The 17,937-nt window shown below is 40.6% G+C and overlaps 1 protein-coding gene across 1 annotated transcript in view; it reads left to right on the top strand.

Annotated features, from left to right (window-relative positions):
* The window catches only part of DNAH11 (dynein axonemal heavy chain 11), a 324,223-nt gene that overhangs the window by 163,049 nt on the left and 143,237 nt on the right, over positions 1-17,937 (top strand). Inside the window, exons 43-47 of the mRNA XM_068550514.1 lie at positions 1,121-1,271; positions 5,277-5,408; positions 10,108-10,281; positions 14,112-14,316; positions 17,018-17,183. Coding sequence (XP_068406615.1) covers positions 1,121-1,271; positions 5,277-5,408; positions 10,108-10,281; positions 14,112-14,316; positions 17,018-17,183 — 828 coding nt within the window. The remainder of the gene's footprint in view (positions 1-1,120; positions 1,272-5,276; positions 5,409-10,107; positions 10,282-14,111; positions 14,317-17,017; positions 17,184-17,937) is intronic.

Genomic DNA, 17,937 nt, shown 5'->3' with positions numbered 1-17,937 from the left:
CATTCCCACTACCTAACACCTGCATTCCGTTGTTCCATGGCGCCCACTGGATGCAACTCGTGGAGCACCAGAAGTGGTCCCTCAGTTACCATCATGCGACTGGACTTCAGCTGGAAATCATTCCTCTTGGACCTGAAAAAGTTTTGACAGTAGATATTTTATAAATCTAGCAGTAGTGTATATAGGTAGTTGAATATTTAGTAAAACCCTATTGTGAAGGCTTGTGAATATAAAAGGGAGCCTTTTCTAAGATAATCATCTCGCCTTAATTTCTTCTGATATTAAAAATATGAAACCTGATTTGCTTAAAGCAAGGTGTAGCTGTCATGGGTCTGGTCGCACTGCGTCTCTGGTGGCAGCTATATGTATTTGTGATCACTGCTTCCTATTTGATGAGAACTCTTTGAGCAGTTGTTTTTCATGTCATATCATACAGTTTCTTTCCAGAGGCTACTGTGGGTACTACTAAGTCATGTTTCATTTTATTGATGAGTAGTGTTTTATTAATATGTTAGAGATATGAATGTATCAAAATTGGTAACATTTTATAAGCTTCAGATTCATACACATGTACCCAAGTGTGAGATACCATTTTAGAGCCACTTACTGGAACCACATTATCAGCTATCAGGTTAGAGTTACTTTCAGTCCAGTGAACAAGGAGGGACTTGGAAATAGCCCCTATGGAATTTTCACCTTTTTATTTGAAACTGATTTCTCATTACTAAGTAATTGATGCCAGTTTTCATCAAGAAAAATCCCAAGCTGTTTTCATAAATAAAGCCTACCCTCTGAAAATAGTTTCAGTTCTCTAGGAAATGACAAACTGTACTTCCTTATAAATGCTCAGTAATGGCCTACTTATCGTCTATTATGTTGGGTTTCTAAGTGCTATTAGGAGTTTCTTTTACATTCTTTTCATTAAGGTAAAAATGGCCATTAAAACAAGTTTTTAAAGGGTCATTTTAAAATATTTGCCATTTGAAAAATAGAATGAACCCACTCAACGTGTCCCTGAAGTGTTGGACCAAGCTGTGTTGAAGGGGGAAGCTTTTGAGTTGGTGGAATTTTGCTTTTCAAGCCCCTTGCTCCATAAAAGCTTTTCTGTGTCCTTTTTCAGGTATGTGGCCAGTTGGATAGACAGAAGGCGTCATCAGTCAGAAAAGGCCAATTTAACAATTCTTTTTGATAAATACGTTCCTGCGTGCTTGGATAAGCTGAGAACAAGCTTTAAAACCATCACTTCAGTTCCAGAGAGCAGCCTGGTGCAGGTTTGTCCTGGGTCACACCGTTTCACACCCTAGTCCTGATGTGGTAGTGTCTTGATCAAAATAGAAGTTCTTGCTTGTTCAAAAAGATGCAGTGGTTTCTGGAATGGTTAGGTAGCTCCAACCCTCCCCCACCCGAGCCCCCGTGTTCCCCAGTGATTTTTGCAACTCTCTGTTACACGCCTATTACATGCTATGACCATTTGGGTTTGTGGTCTGTTTCTTTCACAAGACTGTGAACCAGAGGACTGAAGCCACCTTTTACCATTTTTATATCTCCAGAGATTTCCATAATGCCAAGCACATAGTAGGTGCCAAATACATTATTGAATCATTGCGTTCTTCCCAAGTATATTTGCGTGGAATAAGAAGAACAGGATAGTAACAGCCTCATTTATTTTTCTGTTTCCTAAGTAACTGGCCCAGAGAAGGTGCTCAGTGTGTTTTTGAATACAAAAAATTCACGCAGTTAAAGATGTTGGCCGGTGAGCAAGAGAAAGCTTCTGAAGGCCACCTCGTCGGGCACCACCCTGCCAGGCCTCCCACTCTCTCTTCCCTTTCTTTTCTCCCCCTCCGAAAAATAGTCCACAAGTCAGGTCAGTCTACTTCATAGTATTTCAGGGATAGATTTTTTTTTTTTCTGATCCTCATTGTGAGACAGCTGGTTAGAGTGAAGAGTGTATATGATACATTGTCACGGCAGCAAATGAAAATAATTCACGGCACACAGAAATGAAGGTTGTGATCTTAATCTCAGTGTGAAGAATAACTATCCCCAGCCTTGACAAGTCGAAAACTTCACAGAACGTTTACAGTTAGAAACCTTTATTTGTGTCTCTTTAGGAGCAAAATTGGTTTTGAAGTACTTTGTTACCGTGAAGTTACTATGGTACAGAATTTGTTTGAAGCTAAATTAGAAATAGTCACAAGCATAATAAGAAGTGAAAGTTCAGGTTTTCGGATAATTCACACACCAATTAAGAAAACGATAGTCTTCAACAGTAATTATCTGAGGTATAATTTATTTCTGAAAGCAGGTCTGAATTTATTCATAATGAATTAATTTTGTGGTTAGCCTAATTAGACGTCCTCTGGTGTAATACTTGCAAAAAAGCAAGTATCGAGTTCCTTCTCATCTTGACTTGTGTATTTGTGTTTCTCTGTGGTGCGAACTTTTTCATTCAAGAGTAGTGTGAAAATAAGTCAGTAGGAATTAATATGATTTTTGCTCTCCCTTCCTCCTTTTGTAGTACTCAGAAATGGCATTTTATCCTTAACTCCTTTTTTGGCTGCTGTTGTATAAAGTCGTCTCTTTGCAGTGATTGCTTATAAGGACAAAATTTGAGACAAAAATGAGTGTGCAAGGGAATAGCTTAAGAAGACTACCTTATTTTTATTGAAGTATAGTTGATTTACAATGTTGTGTTATACATTCTGGTATACAGCAAAGTGATTCAGTTATGTATATATGCACACACATATATACACATATATATGTATGTATATATATTCTTTTTCATATTCTTTTCCACTGTGGTTTATCACAGGATATTGAATATACTTTGTGCTATACAATAGGACCTTGTTGTTTATCCATTCAACATATACTAGTTTGCATCCGCTAATCCCAGACTCCCAATCCATCCCTCCAGCCCCGCTTCCCCTTGGCAACCACAAGTCTGTTCTCTATGTCTGTGAGTCTGTCTCCGTTTCATAGATAAGTTTATTTGTGTCATATTTTAGATTCCACATACAAGTGATATCATATGATATTTGCCTTTCTTTGTCTGACTTCACTTAGTATGATAATCTCTAGGCCCATCCATGTAGCTGTAAATGGCATTATTTCATTCTTTTTTTTTTTTTTTTTAATAAATTTATTTATTTATTTATATTATTTTTGGCTGTGTTGGGTGTTTGGTGCTGTGTGCGGGCTTTCTCTAGTTGCGGCGAGCCGGGGCTACTCTTTGTTGCGGTGCGCGGGTTTCTCATTGTCGTGGCTTCTCTTGTTGCGGAGCACGGGCTCTAGGCACGCAGGCTTCGGTAGCTGTGGCACACGGGCTCAATAGTTGTGGCTTGCGGCCTCTAGAGCGCAGGCTCAGTAGTTGCGGCACATGGGCTTAGCTGCTCCACAGCATGTGGGATCTTCCTAGGCTAGGGCTCGAACCCGTGTCCCTTGCATTGGCAGGCGGATTCCCAACCACTGTGCCACCAGGGAAGCCCCTATTTCATTCTTTTTAAAAGGCTACTTTAAGAAATTAATGTACTATGTTTTCCATTATATGAAACTTTTTTGCTTTGCGTTTGGTAAGGTGTTTTAACTCATTCAGAATATGCACCAAGGTATGATTTTATTAATTGCTGGCACAGAGCTTAAAATGTTTTCCAAGTACTGTGTCTGGGAGAAAACAGAAAAAAATCAGGTGAGTTATCAGCATGTTCAAATCAGTGGATAATGTCATATTCAGACCTTTCAGTCTTTTTCATTTTGATTTTAACAGTTCCTTAGACTAACATGGCTTCTACTCAGGAATAGCAAAGCCTCAGAGTTTTACATTATTTTTCTTGGTAACAAACTGGTGAGTTTTATTCAATTAGAAGATTATTTTAAATTGGCAATCATGGCACAATATAAAATAATGGAAATCAAGAGAGACTGAAAAATATAACAGGTGCTCAACTATTTAAATTTTGAAAACATTTCCAAATTATGTCCAGGACCCATTTTCCATGTTACCATGGATTTTCCCCACCTCTCATGGTTGGGAAGGAGAGGCACACACATGACATGCTTTGTTATAGCTTTCGTAGCTGTGTGTATGATAGTGATAAAAATCTACTGCTGCCTCCAAAAACTGGGGGAAGGGTATCATGAGTTTTGAGGGTCTATGACAGTACTAACTCATGACAACCATTTTTGTGCTTTAGAGCAGGGGTCCCCAACCCCCGGGCCTCGGACCAGTACTGGTCCCATGGCCTGTTAGGAACCGGGCCACACAGCAGGAGGTGAGCGGCGGGCCAGCGAGGAAGCTTCATGTGCCTCTCGCTCCCCGTTGCTCCCCCCAATTGCTCACATTACCTCCTGAACCATCCCCCCCCTGCCCCCACCATCCATGGAGAAATTGTCTTCCACGAAACCGGTCCCTGGCGCCAAAAAGTTGGGGACCGCTGCTTTAGAGAACTAGCTCTAAAACATGTTCATTATGGTTATGATTTCACATGAGAAAGGTGTTTGCAGCAGCCACGTTCCCTCCTTACTGACCTGATTGCCCTGGACGCGGAGTGTGTTTCAGACCAAGAGAGCCGTTCCACCTGGAAGGTCTGAAGAGCAAGTTCCTGAACAGCATTTCTTCCAGGGTTAAATTTAGCGTCCTGTCTAAAAAATGCCACAGGCTAAGGCTGTCAGTCCGACTTTCTAAATTTATGACAACAGGTGGGGGAAACAGCTGCCAAAGTACTAAGGGAAAGTGCGTTATCTAAATGTCCAACCGAGGGAAATGGTTACATAGCCTTTCCATCTAGTGCCTTCGTTCCCAGTGATATTGTAGGGCAACACTTACGGGAAAGGGAAAATGCCTTTAGTTTGTTTTTAAGTGAGAAAGTGGCCTGTAGAATATGCCCACTATGTGTAGTATGTAGTATGACTCCCTATTTATAAAAAAGGCAGCACAGCTATATCCCCATTATTCTTTTCTTTTTGGTTTTATGTATTTCTCTTTATTACAGTGATTATTAATTGGAGGATTTATGATAATAGGCTTTTTTTTTTAACAGTTTGTTGTTACCTAGATTAGTTTGGTTGAAAGTGGCCAAGGATGTCCACCACTGACTCAGAAACCCAAGGCCACCATTTTTGTGTCTCATGGGGTAGCAAATCACTGAGCTGGGAAAGATCACAGAATCTCTTAAGGGTACAGTGGATTTGTTAATAAGCCCTGTGAACTTACTTCACTGTTTAAAAAGAAGAAAAAAGTTGCCCTTAAAGAATGGCTTTTTCTTTTTCTTTAGACTATTTGCACTCTTTTGGAATGTTTGTTGACTCCTGAAAATGTACCTTCTGACAGCCCGAAGGAAGTTTATGAGGTCTATTTTGTCTTTGCTTGTATCTGGGCATTTGGAGGCATTCTACTTCAAGATCAGGTATGTGTAGAAATAGTTTATAGAACCAGTTTTATTTGGGGGGAAACATTATTCTATGTGATCCCTATGGGGTTTTTTAAAATGTATATTATCATAAATCTATCCAACTTGCCCTATTCTCTCCTAAGCCTGTACGTTGTCAGCAAGCTCATTCAGGCTGGTGGTGCTGTCTTTGGCTGCTAAGGTCAAATCCATAGCCTTCCATCAGATCTGTCTTCTGAATTCAAGGTTCCGTGTCAATACCAGCAGTGTTTCAGTGTGCCTGAGACAGGGTGCTTCATCTGCCCCACCCCCTATTTGCTCTTCCTCTTTTGTCTTTTCCTCAGTGATGCATTTCTCCCAGTTGCTCTAGTTAAAAATCTGGGAGACATCATCTTATTTCTACATCCCCTGGTCATCAGATCCTTTCAGTTAGAAAATAGCTGTCACATCTGTCCCCTCTTCTCTATCCCTACAGCCTTAATTCAGGAGTGTATCATCTTTAGATTGTTGTGGGCTACCACATTGTTTTGGCTTGGGCCGCCATAACAAAGTATCATACCCTGGGTGGCTTAAACAACAGAAATTTACTTTCTCTCAGTTCTGGAGGCTGCAAGTCCAAGGTCAGGGTGCCAGCACGGTTGGGTTCTGGTGAGGACCCTCTTCATGCCTTGCAGACAGATGCCTTTTTCTGTGTCCTCACATGGCAGAGAGAGAGAGAGAAAGATAAAAAGTGTTCTTATGTCTCTTCTTGTAAAGGCACTAATCTAAACATAATCACCTCCCAAAGGCCCCATCTCCAAATACCATCACATTGGGGATTAAGCCTTCAGCATATGAATTTTGGTGGGGAGACAATTCAGTCCATAGCACATAATAACATTCAAATTGGTTTCCAGGTCTCTAGTCCTCTTACCCTCTAAGTACTCTCACACATGATTCCTAGGGTAATTGTTGTGAACCACAGTCAACCTCAGGCTGGTTCCTTTCCATTGTTCTTTCCTTCAGCCTCAAGTGAAGCTATCATTCCTACACAACATTGCTAGTATAGTCCGTTTGTGACTTCTGAGTTCTTTTGGGCAAACACTTGAGACACGGACTTGCATAGATGCGTGTGCGCACACACACACACACGTGAGCTCACGCCCACACACACGACATGTACCACACACAAACTGCTTAGACTTGCCAAAGTACAAAGTGGCAGTTTTTCACCTTTAGAAATTTGCACATCTAATCTCTCCCATGCACCTCTCTGTATAGATTTGCTCACGTAATCTTTACAATTATTCTTCAAGGTATCCTCACTGTGCAGATAAAGTAAAGCTCAGAGAGGCAAAGTAACTTGACTGATGGGAAATGATGACATCAGGATTCCCACTCATGTATCTCTCTCTCCAGAAGCCATCCATGGTACCCCAGGATCTCTCATGGTCGTAGTGCTTCTATGAGTACCTCTGAATCTTTGAATTAAAAATAGATAGCATATGTCTTCCAGGCTTCCCTAAATGTTTCCAGATATAAACAGGGAGTTTAAATTGGAAGGCATCACAGCCAAGAATGACCCAAATTTGTTGGTTTACTCACTGTAGGTTCTAAAATCCATGGTTGCTATAACCTGTGGGCCAGCTCCTCTTCTTGTCACTAGGTAACCATAAATTATATCTATAAATAAATCTGGCATTCATTTGGCATTCTATATCTTATTCTGACCCTTCTCAGAAGCCACATTTCCTTCGGTAATCTCCAAGTGCTTTCTAAAGAATATAGCCTCTGTTGCCTGAGTGAGAATACTGGGTGACTTCACATGGTTTTTCTCAAAGGCAAGATTTACATGTGTGGATTTCTCCTTCATGGAGACCACATGCAGACTCTCCCCCTCTCCCCCTCTCCCCCTCTCCCCCAACACCTCATGGTTTTTGTCTTTTTTCCAGTGTTCGCCAGAAGGGTTTTCCTTTTCCAGGGCAGACAACCAGGTAAAATCACACGAGTAGGAGGTTGACAGCTGAGATCTTTCTACTTCTGATCATAACAGCTCACCTTCCTCCCAGCTGATCCTCTTTTCATCTTTGCAGTTTCCCAAGCTGGCAGCCTTCCAGCCAGTTATTCAAGCCAGAAGCTGGGCATCGCATGGTCCCCTTCCTCTCCCAGACACTGTTTCCCCAATGAATAGTTGACATCATCATTATCATCTTTAAATTTTCAAAAAGACTTTAACTGTGAAGCATTCAAAAGAGAGGCTATGAAGTTGGAAACATGAATGAAGCAGACCCAAGAAAGAGTCTTAGGATAGCCATTTATTCGACAAATTTGGGTGCCTACTGTATGTCAGGGAACGTGCTCAGGGCTCTTAATAGGCTAGCTCGCTGAATCTTCAAAAAAATAAAACCTGTCTATATAGGTGCAACTATTCTTCTTCTTTTACCAAAAAGGAACTGAAACTTAGATAAGTTAGCCTGCTTGGGGACATGGCTAACTAATGTCTGAGGCAAGTTCAAGCTGCAGCAGACTGACTCAGGACCTGTGTTCTTAACCCAGGCTGTTGCAAACACCTTCCAAAACTGGTCCCCCATCAACTCTCCCTGAGCCTCCTATAAACAGCCGTTATCATTTCTCACTTGGCTTCTGAAGTAACCTCCTCACTGGCCTTTCCGCTTCTATACTTGCCCCATAATCCATTATTCACTCAGTAGCCAGAGTGATTTTTTTTTTAAATGTGAATTGGATTATATGACACATTACTGAATTTACAACACTTTAATTGTTTTTAAGAGAAAACTTTAAAATTTAATACTCTTTACACAGCCTCAGGGCCTCTGGCCCTGCCTATCTCTTCCTACTTCTTCCTCTGCTGTTCCCTCCCCTCCCTCCCCTCCAGCTGCACTGGCCAGTTTCTGGAACACAGGATATTTGCGCATGCTGACCTCTTCCTGCTTCCTGGAATGGTCTTGTCTCTAATACGTGCCTGTTCTCAGAGACGGCTTCCCTGAACATCCAGTTAAAATAGATTCACCCATTTCTCTCACTTCCAGCAACGTCGACTTTCAAGGCGCCTATTTATTTATTTGTCTTTTTATTGGCTTCACCTCTGCTTGCACCATGCTTCCTCATGGCTCCCCCTTTCTCTTTCCCATTAACTCTATGAGGGCAGAAACCCTGTTTGTTTTCTTCCCCACTATAGAACAAAATGCATTTCAGTGAGTGAATGAATGATTCAAAATGTGTCATCAAAACCACTTTGCTGATGTAGCGGTTGGTTAGGTGAAGCAAATTTTGATGTAAAGTAGAAGTCGTATGTATCCTGCCTACAGAGAATGGTGCCAGATAAGGAATGCCTTCTGAATGAACTTGATCTCAGACCAACTTCTGTAGGGTGATAAAAATAATCTCATGACACCAATCTGAACATAACTGAAATGAACCTAAACTCATTGCCATATGAGTGGTGGTGGGTAGGAATATGAGCTCGGCTTGTTTGGAAAGTGATGGGATCAGCTCTCCCTGCTAAGGCAGATCACCCCTCTCAGCCCCGACCACACTCTCCTATCCTCCAGCCATCCTGTCTGTCTCTATTTGTGTGTGTGAGATAGCGTCGTACAAAAAGTGGGCCGTAGTCCATGGACATAAGGACACCAAAGTAAAAGCAAGTTTAAGAATTCTTCTGGAGAAAAATGGGAGTTGAAGTCTTAGATAAGTGAGATTGCTGAATGCAATGGACCATGCACAGTGTTTTTAGAGTTCACCAAAACTCACTTTGCCAGCTCATCCTGTGGATGTAAGAGTCTAGGCCAGGTCATCCTGTAGATACAGAAGGGGTTGTTAGTTGCTAGTGCACAGTTGGAATTTCCCCTCGTCCATTTTCCAAACCCTAATCTAGCAGCAAAGGGCTTGTACCTGTCGTCATATAAAAACAAGCACGTTCTAGCAAGGAGAACCTGTTTCCTACACTGTCATCTTCTCTGGAAGATTCTCTTATAGGGCAGGAATTTGTGGAGTTTTCAGCTAGGCCACTCAGTTGTGCTACGCTAGAAGACCAAGTCCAAGTTCTTTCCCTCATGGCAGAGCTTCTCAGATTTCCAATTTCAAAGACCACCAACATTTCACTAATGATTTGGAGGAATAAAATAGGGTTACCAACTGTCTGCTTTTCTAAAGGCATTTATTTTTAAATGACCATTTATTATCACCATAGCTTTATAAAGGAAAGGATATTTTAACGCCAAAAGTTCCAGGAAGGCTATAAGCTCAAAGAACAGTATTTAAATCAATAATGTTACTAATTTTTTAAAGTATTCCTTCGTTCTTACTTTCTTCATTTTACCCTCAGTTCATGGAGATATTGGTAGAAATCAATACCACCGTTTGCTAACCACTGTCTTATAGCATGGTGATTTGCATGATAGCCCATTATTGAATTGAATAACCTCGGGGTCATCTAAGGTTCACCTAAGCTTACCTTGTTTTTTAAGTTAATAATTACTCCAGAAAATTTGTACCTGATGGACATGTGGCAATTATAGCTTTCTGCCTTGATGGTATTGTCACTCATTATAGCTTCCTTCTAGTTATTTATTTTTTCTTGGGTCAGTTACTCAATCCCATTTGTAATTATGAGTCTGTACACTGCAAACACTGTGTGATCAGCCAGATTTGCAGGGGCTTTCTGTGCGTTCAAAATTACTTTTAAGTCTGCAATAAGAATTTCTCTTGCTCTCCTTAGCTTTCTAGTTGTCAAGCTGAATTCAGTCAGTGGTGGCATAAAGAGATGAAAGCAGTGAAGTTTCCATCCCAGGGAACAATTTTTGATTATTATCTGGACCACAAAACTAAGAAATTCTTGCCTTGGGCTGATAAAATCCCCCAGTTTACTATGGATCCAGAGGCACCTCTGCAGGTAGGTGTGGGGAACACACTGCCCTTCAAGCCACATGGTGCTGGTTTGAGCCTTGTTTGTTTGTTTTTGAGCAGTCTTTTTTTTCCTCCCTGACCAGTAAATTACTGTTGGTATGGTCAGCATATAACGTATTTCCTTGGAGAGAAGAATCTCAAGTTATAGGAATGATTAGTGGGATGGTTTCTATATTTCTACAGCTTCTTTTTTTAAAATTTATTTCAGTTTATTTCTGTGGTAACAGCTTTCTTTAGATTTTCCTAGAAATTGTGTGATTTTATAAAAATCGGAAGCACGTTTCTATTAGTTTAGTGAGTCTTATTTCTGACCTTAGTGTGAATTTCTTGAACAGCGCTTTTCACATATAACTTCTTTCCTTTACTCCTCAAGCCGTAAAATGAATGTTTGATCTTCTTACTCATATTTTCGAATTCACATGGCAGCTCACAAATCTCAATGAATCTTTATCATTTTTTAACTGTTTATAAATTGTCCTACATTTTTATATATCAAGTTATTCTTTAACCATCTTCTAATTCTGCCTCAATCTGTTTTGCTTTTCATTATATTTCTTTCTCAGAATCATGTCGTTTTGATTGATTTTGGAGCTTATTATTTCAAGTAGTGCCATATGAAATACATATAGGTGATTTCTACACTAATTAGGAGGCAGATAGTGTGAAATAAAAGAAAATCCAGTGTGAGTTTCTTGGAGCTACAGTAACCAAGTACCACAAACTAGGTGGCTTCAACAACAGAAATTTATTGTCTCACACTTTTAGAGGCTCGAAGTTGAAAATAAAGGTGTTAGCAGGATTGGTTCCATCTGAGGGCTGTAAGGGAAAATCTCTCCTAGCTTCGGGTGGTTTGCTGGAAATCTTGGTGTTCCTTGCATTGTGGCAACATTCCTCAAATCTTCACATGATGGCATTTTCCCCGTGTGTATTCTTTGTATTCACATTTCCCTTTTACCAGTCATTTTGAGTTAGGGGCCTCCTCTGCTTGTATTAATGTGCTAGGGATACCATGACAAACTACCAGAGACTGAGCGGCTTAAACATCAGAAATTAATTTTTCTCATAGTCTTAGAGGCTAAAAGTCCGAGTTTGAAGTGTTAGTGGATTTGGTTTCTGCTGAGGCCTCTGTCCTTGGCTTGTAGACGGCCACCTCTTGCTGTGTCCTCACATGGTCCCTCCTCTGTATACACACATCCCTGGAGACCATCTTGAAGTGTGTCCAAATTTCCTCTTCCTACAAGAACACCAGTCAGATTGGATTAGGTCCCACTCTCTCGGCCTCATTTAAACTTAATCACCTCTTTAAAGGCCTTATCTTCAAATACAGTCATATTCTGTGACACTGGGGTTAGGGCTCCAACATATGAATTTTGGGAGGACACATTTCACCCTATAACCACTTAACCAGGAGGAAACTTATCATTTTACAAACCAGGAATTCAGAGGTAGGGAGGCCTTATGACTTGGTGATATCACCAAGGATTCAGATCTTCTCGCCTTAACACTGGCCTCACTTGAAGACTGGTATCCCTCCTGATCTCAAGGTGACTCTAGTGGTCCCAGGAGTTCGAAGGAAACAAGTTAGGGGGAAAGAAGACTTTCTTATATTTTTTATTAAGGCTGAAGAAACTTTTTTCAGAAGCCCCAGAGCAGACTGCCCCCTGTATCCAATTCACCAGGGGTCACATGCCACCTCTAACCCAGTCTCAGGCCAGGGTAATGAGGTTAAGCTTTGACGATCATCACACCATGTCAGGAGTCAGGTTGTGTGGAGGAGGGGCAGAGACTTGAACAAAGTGGGACTCTGGCAGGAGGGAAGAAGTGGACAAATGGATTCTGGGAGGCAACCAACAAGGGCTGCTCCATCTGCTTTATATATTTTGACATTTCTGTTTCAGCTCAGCCTGTCTAGACTTCAGCTACCTAACAATATTATCTAGCTGGTTGAAAGTTGAGGATTTGTAGTTAACCAAAAGAAACACACACACACACACACACACACACACACACACGACCAAAAAAGTGGTATCACAAGGTTGGTGCACCTTATCAGTGATGCATTTTATTCAACAGAGACCCTATCAGGACTTCGTAGTCTTACTTTATACACAACTGCACCAAATGTGGTTATTTGATTAAAAGCCTCTTAACATGTTAGAGGAGAACCATATTGAGCCAATAATAGTAGCAAATACTAATATGACATTATAATATGTCAGGACCTTTTCTAAGTGCCTTATTTCCATAGATTAACTAATTTAATCCTTATGACAATTTTCTAAGGCGTGGACTGTTACTAGCCTTTTTACATTTGGAGAAATAGAGGTACCAAGGCATCAGGTAATGTGTATACAGTCCGTGCTCAGCAGAGCGTTCTGTGTGGTAGGTAAGGCAGGGCACAGGCTCCAGACAGATTTGAGTTTGAATCTAAGTGCTACCACCTATGAGTTTGGCCAAGTTATGAATGTTCTCTAAGCTTTAACTTCATCATCTCTGAAATGGAAATGATAACAAAACTCTCCTCATAGGCTTGTTATGAGTATCATATGATGTAATGCATGCAAAGGGCTCAGCATAGTACCTGTCATATACTCAGCTCTCAGTAGGTGTTAATTATTGGTATTAATGTGTGGACAAAAGAGCCAATATCAATAGCCAAATTAAACAGCAAATGATGACAACTAGCAGCAGGAAAGGAAAAACATGTTATAGAACTCAAGTCTAATTTTAAAAAGTCATCCAAGACTGTTCAGTGTAGCACAGAATAGTCTGTGCCTTTCAACAGGTCCTGAGAGTATCACTGAATTCAAGTGAAGTCCTAGAGTAAATGCTCATCATCATGAAGATGATCTTGAATGATCTATAAAATACTCGGTCAGTATATGCTAACCATGTAGGGAAGAACCTTATTACAGAGTTTATGTGTTTTTCTTATGAGCAATATAAATCCTGCAAGTAGTTTTTTCAATCCCCTTTTTAATTTGGCCACCAAGAAATGTAAGACGTATTAAATTCTCTTTAATCACCATGCAGCCTTCTCTTTCCTGCGTGTCTATGTCTGCTTCCCCTTTTCCTCATCTTATATATTAGTCTCTGTTCCCTGAGTCTGGCTTTGATTTATTTGTATTCTTCGTTTTATTATATTCTTGTAAGCCACCTCTAATTTTTTGTGAAACAATGTAGCATCTAAATAAATAGCCAGTTTTCAAAACAGAAGCACTGTTATGAGAATTTTTAACAAAACAATGCACAATAAGTTTCAACAGTGCTTTGGATTTGTGAATATTTCACTTAATGCCTGATTCCTCCAAGCTGGTCTCTCCTTGCACTGAACTCCTTCAGCGTGGATTGTGCCTAATCATTTTGCACATTAATCATTAATCTTACTGGGCCCAGGAATTGCTACCAATTTTTGTTTATATGTGGCTTGGCTTTTCAAATGCTTTATCATCTCCTAAAGAGTGGTGGACGGTTTCTTAAGCATTTACTGCATTCCCTTGTATGTGTAACACAAGGTTAGGCAGAGTGTAGGTATTCCGTGATAGGGAGCCTTGGGTGCTAGCTCTGATCTCATTGGAAAAAATAAATCAGTTGCTTCTGCTGTGGCACTTTGACGGCACTACCCAACTGCTCTTCTCAAGCTGTGATGTCTGAACTGATCATTCAAAACAAGAAATTAAGTGGGATCTCTCCTACTGGCTGTTTAGAACTAAGAATTCATTTGGTCTCAATTCTAAAATGACTATGTTGGTTCAGCTACAAAATTTTGGAATGCCTCTCTCTCTGATCTTTCTCTCATTCTATTTTTCCTCCCAGAGAGTTCTGGTTCACACATCAGAGACAACTCGTCTTCAATATTTCATAGAGTTGCTGCTTGAGAAAGGACAGCCGCTGATGCTGGTAGGAAGCGCTGGAGTGGGAAAAACAGTCTTTGTAGGTGACATACTAGCAGGTCTCTCCGAGGCTTATATAGTGTCCCATGTGCCTTTCAACTACTACACAACATCGGCAGCTCTGCAGAGTAAGTGTTCCTCCTGTTTATACTTCAGAAACAAGAGATCAGAAACTGTCAAGGCCAGAACATGCAGCCCAAAGAAATGATGAGTTTTTCTAGGCTTTAGACATTTTGCTTAGGATGCATTTTTACTTATCACCATTCTGGCTAAATATACTTTGTTTAAATATTGTGATTTTTGGCCTTCCATATCACTCCTGGCTTTATTTGGGTTACTACTCTATAGAACAGCAAGAATTTACATCAACAGTGTTCATTGCTTTGCCTCTAAACCGTTTGGTTAGCTTTAATCAATTTCACAGAGCCCTAGCAACAAAAGAATATACTCCAGGAAGAGTGCACTGGTTACCTTTTCAAGTAAGGGATTGATTTAGGGGGGAATTCATTCAAATTGTATTGATGAAATGACAGGCCACAGGTGGTTAGTTAAATCTTAGAAGAGCTATGAGAATAATTTTTAACTGTTGAATACATGTGTCAGCGTAATCAAAGGAACCACATAGATTTTGGGCATTCTGAGTTTGGAAGGGCACATGAAGTAGATGTGAGAAGTAGAGAAGCACTGATATCGATATAAAGAGCTGATAGTGGTAACTCTGTCACTCTGGCCAGCACAGCAATGGGGCTGTGCTGTATGGGGGCAGCAGAACTCCCTTCTGTCCACTACTGTAGGAAACCTGTTACCCTGAAGGTGTTTTCTTGTTGTGTGCGTTGTTGCTGTTTTCTCAGCTCTATCAGTAAAGATTAATAACATATTTTCTTATCACGGACATCAACTCAGCCAAGAACGATTTTTCTGTAATCTCTTTCTTAATCAAGTTTGTCTTCTTCATCGTTGTGACTGGAACAGTTAAAAAGCTGACTCAGAAGTTTTTCATTCATTTCTTTAGCAAATGTGTATGATTTATCTACTTTCTCTCCAGACACTGTGTACAATACATGTTTTTCATTTGCAGACACAGAAGAAGGGATCACTTTATCGCTTGTAAATGGAAGACTAGGGCTGCAATTCAGTAGTTGAACAAAGTTCAGCTGGCTAATTCTTGGAAGGGATACAGGCATGAATAGAGTTAGACATTGCCTATTAACATTAGGAATAGAAAGAGCTAGTGTACTCTAAAGAAAGGGTTTCAGACCTTTGAGATGGGGTGGTATGCAGGCAAAAAGGGGACTTAGGATAGAAGAATCAGCTTAAGCAAAGACATGAAAGAGAGGAAATTGTGGGACACATTCAATTAATTGAATCTCTAAGTTGACTGAAGCATAGTGGTCAGGCAGAAGATAGGGCAAAGGCTGGAGTGGCGGGTTGGAGTTATATTATAGATGGAGTGACCAGTTGTCTACTTTGCCAAAGACTGGCAAGATATGGGACTTGTAGTGCTAAACCTGGGATCGTCCCAGGCAACCTGGGATGGTTGGTCACTGTGACTGTAGAGAGAGCTGAGATGCAAGTGGAAGAGAACGTATTTCATATGGTAGGAAATGGTGAGCCATTGATGGGGAGCAAGGAACTGACAAGATGCAAGCTCTGCTTTGGGAGGAGAAGTCTGTGGTGGGGAGACCAGTCCCCTTGAGCAGTGTGCTAGCCAAATGAAATGGTGCCCTGGACTAGAGTTGTAGAGGGAAAGGCAAAAAGGAAGAGACATGTACAGGCTGTGGTTGCGCCGATCAGGGACCAGGAGGGAAAGACTAAATTCAGGCTTTGCATCTGGCTGACTGGGAGATGTTAATCCTATAAACAGGAACACAGAAGGCTAAAAAGAAGAGATGGGTTGTGAGTGGGGAAGAGGCTTGTTAAATTGAGTTTGGGAACAGGCGTATTTGGTGTTGGCCAAACGTCCAGGTGCCAATGGCTAATAGGAACTGATGTCCAGCAAGCATTTGGAGATGCAGATATGCTGCTTGGAAGAGGGGTTTGTTAATTTATTCATTGTATATTTCTTTATTCATTCATTCATTCATTCCTTTGTTCATTTAACAGTTACTTATTTGTTGTGGTTGTCATCAGGAATACAGAGATGAGCGTGATATAGTTCCTCGTCCTCAAGCTATTTATAGCCCATTTAGAGAAGAGGCAAGTAATTAGATGCTACATCTCAGATCCACACTGTTCAAGATTTTCTATACTCATGATTTTCTCTTAAACATACCGACACAAAGTCAGATAGGCATGTGAAGAAATGTAATTTGATGTATACGCAGGATAACGTCTACATACAGTATCTTCTTGTACTTCTGCACCCTATGGCCCAAGAAGAGAGGTGTGAGAAATTCTTGAGCCGTCCCTAGACTCTGTTTTGATAAAGAAGGACTGATTCACCAGGTTCTGGGTGGACCGGCAGTGGTTCGTGTTTTACAGTAGGTACAGGGAAGGAAGGTGCAAAGGTCAGCAATGGTGTGGTCTCAGATGTGATGGCCAGTGTGACATCACGCTGCAGATATTGACTCTCTAGGAAAGGAGAGTCAGGGTGAGCTCGAGGAGAGTGTGACATAGAAGGTGGTGAACAGAGACATGTTTCTGGGATTAACCTGCAGAGAGATGGTACTTGAAGCCACAGAGTGGGTGAAATGGGGAGAGGATGAGGAAAAACAAGAAAAAAGGACTAAGGTTCTATTTTATATTTATATATAAATATATTGATATTTTATTGTATATAAACAGAAGGTTACATTTTATTTGGTGGACAGAATTATACATTGGTTTCAGGAATTCTTGAGAAACCTCTAGAGAAAAAAGCTGGTCGTAACTATGGTCCAGGAGGAAATAAAAAATTGGTTTATTTTATCGACGACATGAGTATGCCTGCAGTGGACTTATATGGCACTGTTCAGCCCCACACTCTGATTCGACAGCATATTGATTATGGTCACTGGTAAGCGATTCTCTGTATTGTATTTTCTACCAAAATCTACTTATTATGACTATGGATCAACATTTAAAAATGGAATTAGCGGGGTGGGATAGGGAGGGTGGGAGGGAGACGCAAGAGAAGAGGGAGGAGATATGGGGATATATGCATATGTATAGCTGATTCACTTTGTTATAAAGCAGAAACTAACACACCATTGTAAAACAGTTATACTCCAATAAAGATGGTTTTTTTTTTTTAAAAAAATGGAATTACCCCAGTTTCTTCCTCTTCTGAGGAGCATTTTCTATGATACTTTTTGGGTTTCACTTTGCATCCCCTGTTGCTCATCTTAAATGGAATAGGTTTGCTTTGAATCTTTGGAAGAAGTGGATTGAAAAGTATCTTAGAAACGTAAACTGTCTAGTTTAAGCATTAAGCTCCTTAATGCATTAACTCACACTCAATTACTTAGGAGAAGCTTGACATTTTCTGTGGGATGTAACTATCCGGTAATATCTGGGCATTGCAGTCTGCAATCCCCCCAGTCTTGCTGTGGGTGTTTCTAACCAGGGTCACATGAGAATCAATAAGCAGTAATAGTACCTATTGATTCGGCTCCATATGTTGATTCTGGCATCAAAGGAGCCGTGTAGTCTTCAGTTTTCTGAGCTTTAGTTTTTATGTCTCTCAGGTAGACTAACAAGCTCATTGTCAAAGAGCGATTATAAAGATCGAAAGAAACAATTTGTGAAGTCCTTTATGGATTGGTGGGTTT

This window comes from Eschrichtius robustus, chromosome 8 (assembly GCF_028021215.1).
Source record: "Eschrichtius robustus isolate mEscRob2 chromosome 8, mEscRob2.pri, whole genome shotgun sequence".
Taxonomy (NCBI): Eukaryota; Metazoa; Chordata; class Mammalia; order Artiodactyla; family Eschrichtiidae; genus Eschrichtius; species Eschrichtius robustus.
This window is presented reverse-complemented; position numbering and strand designations above follow the sequence as displayed.